The following is a 14,162-nucleotide window of genomic DNA, read 5'->3' on the forward strand; positions in this document are numbered from 1 at the left end:
CATGGGTAGATAGATTTCTGATAGGCAAGGGAATTAAGGGTTATGGGGAGTAGGCGGGAAAGTGGAACTGATCCACTTCAAATCAGCCATGACCTTATTGAATGGCGGGACAGGCTCGAAGGGCTAGATGACCTACTCCTGCTCCATGTTCTTATGTACTTCAGCTGTTCTGCACCATTAAGCTGCACCTGTGCAACCTAATCAAACTCTAAGTGTATGAAGTACAATCAGACCTTTTAACTGAACAGTACAAACTGTAACTGTTCAGTCTAATCATAAATGTAGAGTGTTATCACCCAAGTTTGGAGCTGAAGAAGGCCATTCACTCCCTGAGTCTGCTCTGCTATTAAATTAGATCATGGCTGATCTGACTATAGCCTCAACGCCATTTTCATTCTTACCCTTTTCAATCAAGAATCAATCTGACAGCCTTAAAACTATCCAATGATCCTACCTTTACCGCTATCTGGGAAGCAGATTTCCACAGACGACCATCTCAAATTTCTCCTCATCTCCAATTTAGATGGAAGACACCTAATTTTTAAACTGTGCCTAGTCCTAATCGCTCACACAATGGAAAATATCCTTTCAGCATCCACCCTGTCAAGTCTCCTCAGGATCTAATAATTCAATAAGATCATCTCTCATCCTTCTAAGTGCCAATGGATTCAGGCCCAACCTGTCCAACTTTTCTCATTGGGTAAGCCCCTCATTCCAGGAATCAGTCAAGTGAACTTTCTTTGAACTGCTTCTAAGGGAATTATGTCATTTCTTCAATAAGAAGACCAAAACTGCACAAAACACTCCAGTTGTCTCAGTGTGGTATCAGGCGGTACTTACCTATAACTTGCTTCAAGTTTTAAAGTTTATTCGTATCACAAGTAGGCTTATATCAACACTGCAATGAAGTGACTGTGAAAATCCCCCAGTTGCCACACTCTGACATCGAGACCCAATGTTCAGTTAGTGTTCGATCAGGACCAATTTCACCCAGAGCTCACTGGAGTCTTGGTCAAAACATGGTGCAAATAGTTGAATTCCAGAAGTGAGGTGACAGTAATTGTGCCTGACATCAAGGCCATATTTGACCAAATTTGTCATCAAGGAGCCCTAGTGCAACCAAATTCAATGATGACACATTTACTCAAATGCTGCCTTGGTGTCAAGAGCAGTCAATCTCACCTCCCTCATATTATTATCCTTCCCTGAAAGTTCCCTACTGACACGTGATCCACTCAATGCATCTCATTCCCCAGAATCAGTTCAAGACAATATTTCCTTCCTTCTTGGGCTGGAAACATACTGCTATAAAAATTTCTCCTGAACATACTTCAAAATCTCTTGGCCCACTCTGTCCTTTACAGTTTTACTAACCCAGTCTACTCTAGGATAATTTAAGCCCCCCACTTTCAATACGCGTTCTTGCACCAGGTAATCTCCCTGCAAATTTGTTCATCTACATCTTTACCACTAGCTGGTGCCTGTAAAATATACCCTGTTGGGCAATAGTGTCTATTATCTTTTAGCTTTAGCTAAAATTCGATTCTTCCTTGACATCTTCACTCTCTCTCTGGCATGATAATTTTCTCCTCAATTAATACTGCCACCCCTCCTCCTTTCATTCCTTCTTTTCTTTCCTAAACACTTACCGCACGTAAAGAGTCCATTCACTCTATTGTGTTCATGCCAGCATTTTGCAAGAGTAACTCAGCTAGTCCCACTCCCCCACTCGACGTTATGTCCTTGCGAGTATTTTTCTCTTCAGCATCTTATTCAATTTCATTTCAAAAATCACAATTGTCTATCTCGGGCAGTACGTTCCAAATGCTGTGTAAAAACGATTTCCCTTGTGTCAGCACTGGCTCTTTTTCCAATCACATTAAATCTGTCTTCACTGTTCTCAACCCTCCCATCACAGGGAATAGTTTCCTTCTCTCTTAGTCTAACCCACACAATACCTTTGACATGGATTTTGACAAAAGGTAATACAAGAGGAATGCAGCTTTAGTGAACAGAAATAGAAACTGGATGACCTGTGAAGTTTTCTTATCTAACCCTTCTCAGCTACCATTTCAAAATGCCTGTGCCTTTGCAGTCTGGCTGGTACAGAGGATTAAACTAATGCATCCAGATGTAAATCCAAGCCAGCATCTGAAAGTTGTCAGATTACTGGAGTTTGATACAGATCAAACTGATCTGATATACAGGTCTGATATGAATGGACGAGTGAAACATCAATGTTGCCAATGTAGCAGCCCGGGCAGAATGAACAAATGCCACGAAGCTCAGTGAAAAGGTAACCTGGAGTTACCACGGCCAAAAGCCTGCCTGAAAAATTGTAACAAACTTGATCACAGAGTAAATCAGTATAGAATGAAACATGGGAACTAAACTGAAAATTTGCTACCGTGATGGTTCAGAGTCTAAGTTCTCTTCTCAGATGGTCTGCAGAATTAGCTGAATTTTAATCTCCACCTCCCCTGGGCACCATTTGATACCAAAGCTTATGGCCCTAGACAATGGTTTGCTTCCATTAAATGTACGAGATACTGTCTCATATCATCAAAAAACCAAGAACGCAGACATTTTTTTCATTCATGTGCTTCTGGAATCACATTCAATCCCCTATGTATTCAATGCTGGAGACTGACCACATGCCTGCCTTTTCTGTTCCCACATCAGCACCATAGCTTTCCCTTTTTGCTAAATCAAGGGAATTCATCCATGCCCCCCCAAGAGAAAAAAAGAGGGAAAGGAGACCGAGATCCCTTATGGAAAGCCTTGATCCACCTGTGTTGCCTCAAGGTTTCCTTGGGCAATCCCAGCTGCTGCATCGAGCTGGAGCAGGTCCCCACTGTCTGAGGCAGAAGAGGCTATTCCCAACTCCCTCTTCATTTTCAGGTAATTACATCTGCTTGATCCCAAGGTAGATGTGCCTGAAGATAGCTGGAGTAAGGATCTGTCCCAGGACTTGCTCAGTTGAACGATCACAAGGCAAGACTGAATTACCTCCTAAAGGGGATCCCTGCATTCCAACAGTGGCAAAGGGCCTGACTGGGAAAATCCATAAGCAGGAAGAACAGTAATGATGCAATGTGCAGCACTACGTGTATATCTATACCAAATGCACTGCAGAGCTTCAAGAAGCTGGCTCACCACTACCTTCTCAACTGCAGTTAGGGATGAGCAACAAATGATGGCCTTGCCAGTGACGCTCACATCCCACGATAGAAGAAAAACACCCAGAGATTTCTCATTACATTGACAGGATCTTTAAATTGCGTAATCAACTTTAGATGCTGTAAGTGGCAGGTCTCTCTCTTTTACATCCCTATTCCAATCATTACGGCCCACATTTCTCATCCACAGCAAAGTATTAGCATTCTTGCTGGCCTCGAAGAAAGATGCACACAAAAACTGAGCTGGAGTTTGCACATTTTCCCTGTGTCTGCATGGGTTTCTCCGAGTGTTCCGGTTTCCTCCCACAGTCCAAAGATGTGCTCGTTAGGTACATTGGCCATACCCAATTGCCTCTTAGTGTCCTGGGATGCGTAGGTTAGAGGGATTAGCGGGGTAAATATGTGGGGTTACGGGCTTCAGTGGGATTGTTGTCAGTGCAGAGTCGATAGGCCAAATGGCCTCCTTCTGCACTGTAGGGTTTCTATGATTTTTATGATTAATCTCCATTGCTTGGATTTCCACTTTTCCGAGTTAAGTTTGATTCTTGTGTCAAGTCAAAGAGATCATTAGGCATCCAGCTAGTCAGCCAATCTAACTGAAGTATGTTCACAGAAGGGAAATCAGGAACTACAAACCACTGGATTTTTCATTTAATGAATATTTTACACAGAGCAAAATGAATTACTGGGTTTAAATGTAGAAGATGAAATATTATAAACACATTTAAAAGGTTACATTCAAATGTGATTTTAATCATAATGGAGAAATCCAACAAATATAAAATTAGTTTCCTTTCTGGGCCAGTGAGACAGTTCGGATGTAATTATGATCTTGGTAACCTTTAAAACTGAATCACATCTCATTCAACAGAAATAACCTTTTCTCAAGAGTTCTTACACTGAGGCAAGTCCTCATCAGTTCAATGATTTCTTTTTGATTGCAGTATAGGATTGTTCAGCAGCACACCCAATGAGGAAGCACAAAATCACTGACAGAAACATTTGCATTTCCAATTAAATGTGCACGTGTGCTGTCAGTTTCAGAGGAGTAGTGATGTCAAATGCTGAGGGTTTACCAATCGTCATTGTCAAAATATCTGGGCCGTTACGTTAATGCAATTGAAATAAATATATTACTATCAAATACACTAAATGTCACACAAAATTTGTGCAAACCAAAATTTGAGTTCTGTTTTTGTGGCTGTCTATCTTTAATTGCTAACTGTAATGCAGATGAAAAGACACACAAACAACTTTAAATAACAAACAAGCTCATAAAAAACTTGACTACAGTATAATAAGAACATAAGAACATAAGAAATAGGAGCAGGAGTAGGCCATCTAGCCCTTCGAGCCTGCCCCACCATTCAATAAGATCATGGCTGATCTGTCGTGGCTCAGTTCCACATTCCCGCCCTCTCCCCATAACCCTTAATCCCCTCTCTTATCAAAAACCCATCAAACCGCGTCTTAAAAATATTTAGCGAGGCAGCCTCCACCACTTCAACGGGCAGAGAATTCCAGAGATTCACTACCCTTTGAGTGAAGAAGTTCCTCCTCAACTCCGTTCTAAACCGCACCCCCTTTATCTTGAGGCTGTGCCCCCTAGTCCTACTGTCCTTTCTGAGCGGGAAGAGTCTCTCCACCTCTATCCTATCCATCCCATTCATCATCTTATATGTCTCAATGAGATCTCCCCTCATTCTTCTAAACTCTAACGAGTACAAGCCTAGTTTATTCAGCCTCTCCTCGTAGCTCAACCCCCTCAACTCCGGAATCAGCCTAGTAAACCTCCTCTGCACTCCCTCCAAGGCCAAAATATCCTTGCGTAAGTACGGCGCCCAAAACTGCACACAGTACTCCAGCTGCGGCCTCACCAATGCCCTATACAGCCGCAGCAAGACCTCCCTACTTTTATATTCAATCCCCCTCGCTATGAAGGCCAGCATCCCATTAGCCTTCCTGACCACCTGCAGGCTGGGTTTTTGCGACTCACGCACAAGGACCTCGAGGTCCCTCTGCACCATCGCCTGCTGCAGTTTTTCGCCACGTAAGTAATAGTCCTTCCTACCATTATTCCTACCAAAGTGGACCACCTCGCACTTGCCAACATTAAATTCCATTTGCCAGTTCCTGGCCCATTCGCCCAGCCTATCTAAATCCTTCTGCAGCCTTTCCACACCCTCCGCGCAATTTGCCGTTCCACCAATCTTGGTGTCATCAGCAAATTTCGACACCATACAGTCGGTTCCCTCCTCCAGATCATCTATATAAATGGTAAATAGCTGAGGCCCCAGCACCGACCCCTGGGGCACTCTACTAGTCACCAACCGCCAATCCAAATAGCACCCATCAACCCCCACTCTCTGCCTCCTATTTGACAACCAATCCTCTATCCACGCTAATACCCTACCCCCAACTCCATGCCCCCTTACCGTCTGCAATAACCTGTTGTGAGGTACCTTGTCAAACGCCTTCTGAAAATCAAGAAAGACCACATCCACCGGCTCTTCTCTATCCACCGCCCTAGACACATCCTCATAGAACTCCAATAAATTTGTCAGACACAACTTCCCCTTAACGAAACTGTGCTGCGTCTGCTCTATCAAGCAATTCCCCTCAAGATGCCTCGCTATTTCCTCCTTGATGACGGATTCTAACATTTTACCTACAACAGACGTTAAACTAACCGGCCTATAATTCCCTGCCTTTTGCCTGCCACCCTTCTTAAACAACAGAACGTATGCTTTAACCTATTACTTGAATCTTTACTATACATTCAACTCACTTCGGACAGTCAGACTGATTCTGTATCACATTGTCTAGCTGCAAAGAAACATAGGTGTTGGGTCACTGTATCGGGACATTTTCCCTATTTTCTCAATTTTATAACTTGCTTAAGTTAACTACTTTCATCAGTTCTCTCTTCGCTTCATTATTGATACACGTACTCACAATCTATTGGTTAGTTATAGTTTGGTTAATTTGTTATGGAAATTCAGGGCATATCCTCATATCCTTGAATAAGGGCTTATGGCATACACTCCTTGAAAAGGTAGTACCCCCATGTCTTGGGTGAGCTTAGGTTCTTTGCCCAATTGGCCCACTCACGACCAATGATTAAACAGAAGAACATAATAACTAGGAACAGGATTAAACCATATGATTCTCTGGGAAAAAGATATCATAATGCAATTGAATTCCATATTAAGTTTGAGAACAGGATACAGAAGTGTAAAAGAAGAACTTAAAATAAAACAAAGTCAATTACATAAGTATTAGGGGAGGGCTCATTAAAGTATGTTAGTTAAGCAGACTAAAAGTTATGACAGTAACTAAACAGTGGGAAGCAATAAAGAAACAACTGAAAAAACCCAAACAAAAATACATTCCATTAAAAATTAAAACTCAAGAAGATCCTTCAGTGATTTACTAGGGAGGTAAGGATAATATTAGATTTTAAGAAGAATTTCATATTGTTCTGTATAGGAGGAGAAAGTCTGAGGATTGGGAGAGTTTTGAAAGGTAGCAAGGATGACCATTTGTCATTACACTCTCTGCGTGGGATTCTCCGCAAAACCAGAAAATTCTACCTGAGGTCAACAGATTTTTGCATGATCCATGCCCACGTGCTATGATTCCTTGTGGTGGACAGGACAGGAAGATTCCCCATGTCCCCGCCTCTGCTCATCCCACTCTGCTTCTTTAATCAAATCACGACAATGCTTTGTTATCCTAAAACTTCTCTGGAGATTTCTAAATCTCTCTTCATCTTATCCCACCTTCCCATTTTAGGTTAAAGTCCTGTCAAAAGCCTGAATTGCACAATTCTCCAGGACTCTCATCCCAGCCAGTTTAAATGGAGCGCATCCAAAAGGAATAGTTTCCCTTTTCTCCAGTACTGGCATCTGTGTCCCATGAATTGAAACCCCTGCCAAACTCTTATTGCTGTTTATGCTGATAGGATCTTATGGTCCCACTAATGATGCTACCCCGCCATGACTTTCCCGGTGGTGCTTTCAACGGGAAACCTCATTGACAATGGCGGGAGCATAAGATCCTCCCACCAGTGAGCAATGCCTCCCAACATGCCATGGAGGGGGAGGAAAATATCACCTGCTTCCTCACTCATCAGTCTTTGAACCATGCATTTAATTCTCTAATCTGCTTAACCCTGTTTCAATTAGCTTGTGACTCAGGTAACAATTCAGAGATTCTGCATTTTAATTTAATATCACTGGAGTTCTCAATCCGTAATTTTAAATCTTTGTTTTTCAATGGTTGATTTGTGGCTTGCAAAAAACCATGAATCAAATCCCAGCACGTCCATAAGACATTGCCAAAAATTCTTACAAATCTTATGAAATAAAATGAAATTTGATTTATTCAGTCAACATATAACAATAGGCCTAATTAAGAAGGACAGCTTTGGGAAATATCATCTCAGGTAATAAAAATAGAACTTGTCACTTGAACTACTGAAAACAATAAGCCTGGTCAAGCTACAATGAAGCTGCCTTGGCACTGAAGTTAATGTGGGCTAGGATGTGAGTCAAATGGATTCAGTGGAGAATTTCCTCCTTAGCCTCTGACAATGAACAAACCTCCAGTGTTATTTCAATAGCACAAAGGCACAAGCTGACTGGAATGACAAATTAGGATGTTAAATGTATTTTGCCAGTTATAGGATTTTGACACAAACATAGAAAATAAAGATTTAAAAATATGTATTTTGGGTTCAAAACTCCAATGATATTTAATCCATTTTGTTAATTAGACTCAATAATATTCAGAATTTCCATCATGATTCTAGAGTATTTGGTAAAGGGTGCAGGGAGAGTCCCTTACAGAGGTTGGGGTCAGTGGTGTTGCTGGGTGATCTCAGGGTACGGGTGATATAAGGAAACAGTCATCATCAGAGTGGGGAATGGGATGTGGTGGGGTCAGAGTCTAGTTGGTGAAGGTCTCATTGGGAAGGGTAACAGAGTGGGGGTAGACTGGTGGCTTGGACTACTAGACAGGTCAGGGTGGGCATAGGGGTAAAAACAGGTGCAAGGAGAGAAAGACATGCGGAGGTGGATCATGATAGGGTCCAGAGGAACCACTGGGGGTGGGAGGAGCTTCAAGGTTGGAGAGGAGAGAGGAATGGTGATATTGGGTGGGTCAAGGGTGATAGGAGTAAAATTGGTGGGTGGCAAGGAAGTGAAGTGGAGGAGTGAGCTTGAAAGGTGATGGACATCATTTTTCCAAACTGACAATGACCAGTTAGTCAGTTGTTGAGATCTCTCAAAGTGAAATTAAGGTATTTTTAGGTGGGTGGAGTTCAAGGTCAGTGGCCGAATAAAGGGCTACCCTAAAAATATGAGGCAACTGAATGTCAACCACACTCCATTGTGTTTTCCTCTATGATGAATCCCACAAGGCAGAAGCTTTGTTCCCATCTCAGGGGTCCTATAACAATGAGATCCCAGCAAGTGGAGGTGCAATTCATTTATCATTGGCTTCAGTCAGAAGTAGGGATGATGGCAAGGAGAGAGGAAGGTGGTATGCCTCCAAGGGGCACAGTTGCTGGACAGCTGTCAACTCCCAATTCCAAACCATTCCCCTGGGTAAAAAAGGGTATGGCTGAGATGGGGTCATGTGGTTCCTTGTTCTATGTTGCCAAGGCTGTGATCTTTCTATACAGTCTTGAGGTAGTAGAGGCAATTGGAATAATATCAGAGGGAGGTTTCCTGCACATGGCTCTTATTACCTCGGTCAAAGAGCAACATCTCCATGTACAGTCATATATGAACAGGAGGAATACCCTTCACTGGGATGTCATATATCTGGAATGGGTGGGATGCCATGTCTAGATTGAGGCCAGCTGAAGGTCTTAGCAATAGCTTGCAGGCTTTGAGATGGAGGGAGATCTATCACTTAAATTCATTCACACATCAACGATGAAGAAGATGTAGGCAACCCTGCCTTAATAATGGGTCTCATCCAGATTAGTACATCACAGGTATCACAGATACCATCGCAGGTTAGTACAGGGCCAGGAGTTGCAAGTATCTAAGCAGCAAGAGACAGTGCGGTCTCAAGAAAGATGCTGATTGACAGGTAAAGCAAGGACTCTGGAGTAATAATGTAGAGCTCTTGGCCTGCACTGAGTGAATGGCTGTCTTGGTGCTGTTTACATATAGTGACAGGACCTTAGACCACATGAGGTAACAGCAAACTGGGTGACTTCCTGACCTCTTCGACATGTTCCTTGCAAATGTATGGTTAAAGAGCTAAACAGCCAAAGATTGCACTTGTCCAGCCATCTCACCATCCAGTGGAATCATGCTGACTATTCTGTCCACCACCAGACTGAGACTTCAAGAAAGATTCCACACAATTAAACAATTAAAGCAAGCATGCAGTAGCAAAATGAATGAAATTTTTGAGAGCTCACCACATGGAGAATCTTATTTTCAGTTTCATAAACTGTGCAATCCTACAGGGGAGAAGAAGAGGAAAATTCAGTTCTCTTATTCTACTAAATCAAACAGCATATTGTACTTTTTAAGCTCTGACATTAGTTGTAGGACATCAGTGATCACTTAATATCCACAATTTCTCACTATTACTTTTGTTTAGCCATGAGCCCACTTTAAAATAAATGGACTAATGTGGCAGAGATATTCGGATTAACAGATAAAGCCTTCACATGGTGGCTTCACCAAAGAGCCACCATGAATGACATCAGAATAAAAGGTTAAATAATGTCAACTCACAGAGTCAAAACTCAGCCCAAAAACAGTTCTTGAGTTGATGGCCCTATGCATTCTAAAGCCATTGAACTAATTCTGGTGTGTGGGGCACACAAGGATTTTTTCCTTTAAAACGGTAGTGATTTTAAAACTGTACGAGTACCTTTTTAGAAAACAACTGCAACCTATTGAAAGCACGTTTTGATTAGATTGTGCAATATCAACCCAAAGTACAGTACTTACTGCTGATGCAGATAGCTGCACTGCTGCCCTTGCCAAGTTATCACCTTTCTGTTCCATTAGGAATCCTGTACCTCGGTACAAAAGCACATATATTGATGTATGATCTAATCTAAGGCATGAATGATTGATATTGCTACCCTCTTTTCCAAATAATTTTACTGTTCTGTACACGTAAGCTACAGAGTTTTGTATTTGGTTGTTTTAAGATCAAATGTTATTTGGGCGCAACCGTTGGTGAATCGCTGGGCTATTATACCCATGACTGTTAAGGTGATTGGTAAGGTAATTCATTTGAATGGTAGTATACTATCTGTATTGAAAATGAAAGATCTCATTAAACATGGACTGGCAGAATGCAAGGTGTGATTCATTCAATCTCTGTGTATTTGTGAACCATAACTCAGGATGAATGCCACTTACAGCTGGTGAGTGTTATTTTTATGTCATCTTGGATCCTGCCTATATTATTGCAACTCTGCATCCGAAGCCTGGCATCAGGGGTATAATTTGCTGAGTCTCAAACAAATTTCAGAAAGCCAACATATTTGCTGTAATTTACCATTTGCCAAACAAATAAATATGTCACCTAATGCACCTACAATAAAACATAACTATGCAGATTTCACAGAAACATTATGTAACATGATGTAAAATTAACAGCAACCACATTTTTATATGAATTTGCAGAGGAAGCAAGTTTTGGAGTGACTTGGTGTCTTGCAGCTGTTCATTTCAATAAAAATGCCAAAATTGCTTCATAAATTTACTCATGATGCACCAAAGAAAAAAATGAAATTAAGGCCAAATGTGATGAGTTCAATGAGTTTCATTGCATGATCTTACTCCTACCTACTGTGATGATAAACGTTCATAAATTTCTTTTATTAATAAGAACTGAACAGCTGTACAGCAGCCAGCAAAGCTGCACCTGTCCCTGACATCTCCTGTCTGACAGGATCCCACCCCCTGGGGTGATTACCCATTCTAAGTCTCAATTGGTCCCTGAAGCCAGATGACGCTTACTCAGCCGTGTTGTCCTTAAAGGTATAATCACCACAAATCGCCACCTACCCTGGGATATTTAAAGCCAATTCTGTTAAGGATGATCACTGTAAGCTGCATATGTGCAGCTACTCAAGAGTACAGTAGTGACTGCTCAACAACTCAATACCCCTTTAAGATACAGCGCAAGAGAATATGAACATTTCACTCATTCAACTGAACATGCTGCACACAACAATACAAATTTAGAGTGGAGACGGATTAGGGTTATAATTGTGGGCGGGGGGGGGGAGAGCCTAATCGAGATCTTTAAAATTATGAAGGTTTTCAATGCGTGAACACAGATAGTTTTCATGTGGCAGAAGAGTAAAACTAGAGGTTATCACAATAAGGGCCCCACCAAAAAAAATTAAAAAGAGAGTTCAGAAGAAATTTATTTTATCCAGCAAGTGGTGAGAATATGAGACTTGTAGCTGCAGGATGTGGTTGAAGAAAATGATATGGATGCATTTGAGGAAAGGCTAGACAAGCACATTAAGAGAAAGAGTATTGCATTGGTAACAGATAAGGAAGTTTGAGTGCAGCATGGTTAAACTCAATGACCTATTTACTGTGCAATTTTATGTCATGTTTAATGAGTTAGGTGTATTGTGAAAGCGAATAAGATATGGAACTTTACACAACATGAGGGCTTTAACTTCAGCATTTTAGTAACTAGCAGATTGCGCTGTTACACGACCAACAGTTCAGTGTAATGATTTTTTTTTCAGCATTGGCCGTGAATATTAGCTGCTTTTGATGGAGGAGTGTTTAACTGGCTTTTAATGACAGCTGCTCAATACCCCATGTGAGAATGTAGTCTAAATAGGCAATTCCAGGTCATTGCAACTGCTTGGAAACTCCTGAGAACAATTAGGAGACAATCAACACAACTTCTTCTGGCTCTGGATTAAAAGAATGTAGCATTATAAATTGATATTTTTCTGCAACAAAAAGTGAACAGACAGACATGGTAGTACAATAGCTGTATTACAGGACTAGTAATCCTGAGTGAATAATTCAAAGATATAGGTCAAGATTTTGAACATGCTGTATGATAAAGAGTCACCTGGCAGTGATTTTCCCCAAATTGATCATTTATTGGCCAATGGGTAAGCTATGCAGCCATCCAATTAAGGATGGCAGGTGGAATCTACAAGATTGAGGGCCAATAAGAAACTGTATAATTGGGAAGGAGGTGAAGTCTGTAATCCAGGACAGAAAGGGCACTGTCATTTTGAGAGGTACCTCACCATCTTTTCGAACTTCCAAAGTTAAAAATTAAATTGACAAGCCGTACCACCATTATGGATAGGATGTTAGCAGGAGCCCGAGATGTGGCCAGACAGGCAGGGATGGAGAACTGCTCTCCAGTTTACCACTGGTAAACTGCTTCATAAATACCTCCAGTCAGCCTAGAAAAGAGAAGTCTTGGAAATTCCAAGTCAGCCAATAAGATTCAACATTCAAATTGGCTACCAGCCACTAAAGATGTGTAGACCTGTTGAAGCCCATTCCGTCTCTGGGAAAGTGGTCTGTAGATGGGGTGGTGTTGCCAAGCTACCACTTAGGCTGACAGTGTGAATTTTCACACCTGCTGCCATGCTCAGCCAATATTTGGTTAAAACCCCTGTCCATCATAAGGGGTTTATGAATTTGAATTCAGTTAACATAGAAACAAGAAGCAGGAGTAGGCCATTCAGCTCTTCAAGTCTGGCTCCACCATTCATTTTGATCATGGCTGATTGTCAAATTCAATATTCTGACCATCCTCCCCTCCAACTCTCCCATATCTCTCGATCCCTTTAACACAGGAGCTATATCTAATTTCTTCTTGAAATCAGACAATGTTTTGACCTCAACTATATTCTGTAGTAGTGAATTACACACATTCACCATTCTCTGGGTGAAGAAATTTCTCCTCATCTCAGTTCTAAAACCTTTACCCCTTATGCTCAAACTATGACTCCTAGTTCTGGACTCCCCCACCATTGGGAACATTCTTTCTGAATCTACCCTGTCTCACCCAGTTAGAATTTTCTAAGTTTCTATGAGATCCCCTCTCACTCTTCTAAACTTTCAGTGATTGACGCACAAGGACTCCAAGGTCTCATTGAGTATCCACCTTTCACAATTTACACCAATTGAAGTAATAATATGTCTTCCTATGATTGCTATCAAAGTGGATAACTTCACATTTATCCACATAATACTGCATGTGCCATGCACATGCCTACACATTCAGCCTGTCCAAATCACAGTGAAGCACCTCTACTTCCTCCTCACAGCTCACCTTCCCATCCAACTTTGTATCATCTTCAAATGTGGAGATAATACATCCAGTTCCCTCTTCCAAATTGTTACTATATAATGTGAACAGTTGAGGTCCTAGTACAGATCCCTGTGGAATGGGCTTCAACTAGTCACTGACTGTCAATCAGAAAAAGACCCATTTATACCAATTCTTTGCTTTCTATCTGCAAACCAGCTTTCTACCTATATCAAGGCATTACCTCTAATCCCACGTGCTTTAAGTTTACATAGTAATCTGTTATGTGAGACCTTGTTGAAAGCCTTCTGAAAGTCTAAATATCCACTGATTCTTCTCGGTCAACTGTACTAGTTCCATCCTCAAATAATTCCAATAGATTCAGCAAGCATCATTTCCCTTTAGTGAATCCATGCTGATTTTGTCTCATTATACCATATGCCGAGTTATGAAATCCTTCCCCAGTTGCAACAATAAACTCACTGGTCTATAGTTCTCTGTTTTCTCTCCACTTCCCTTTTGAATAGTTGGCTTACAATATCAATCTGTAGGAACTATTCCAGAGTCCAAAGAATTTTGGAAAATAACCACCCATGGATCTATTATTTCCAGGGCCACTTCCTTAAGTACTCTGGGTTGAAGATTATCAGGATCTGGGGATTTAAGTCCCATCAATTTCCCCAAAACCATTTC

At 41.4% G+C, this 14,162-nt stretch overlaps 1 protein-coding gene across 1 annotated transcript in view; it reads right to left on the minus strand.

Annotated features, from left to right (window-relative positions):
* The window catches only part of LOC145342123 (connector enhancer of kinase suppressor of ras 2), a 711,051-nt gene that overhangs the window by 465,851 nt on the left and 231,038 nt on the right, over nt 1-14,162 (minus strand). The window contains exon 5 of the mRNA XM_080187363.1: nt 9,619-9,660. Coding sequence (XP_080043489.1) covers nt 9,619-9,660 — 42 coding nt within the window. The remainder of the gene's footprint in view (nt 1-9,618; nt 9,661-14,162) is intronic.

This window comes from Carcharhinus amblyrhynchos, chromosome 4 (assembly GCF_965287045.1).
Source record: "Carcharhinus amblyrhynchos chromosome 4, sCarAmb.v2.hapA, whole genome shotgun sequence".
Lineage (NCBI taxonomy): Eukaryota > Metazoa > Chordata > Chondrichthyes > Carcharhiniformes > Carcharhinidae > Carcharhinus > Carcharhinus amblyrhynchos.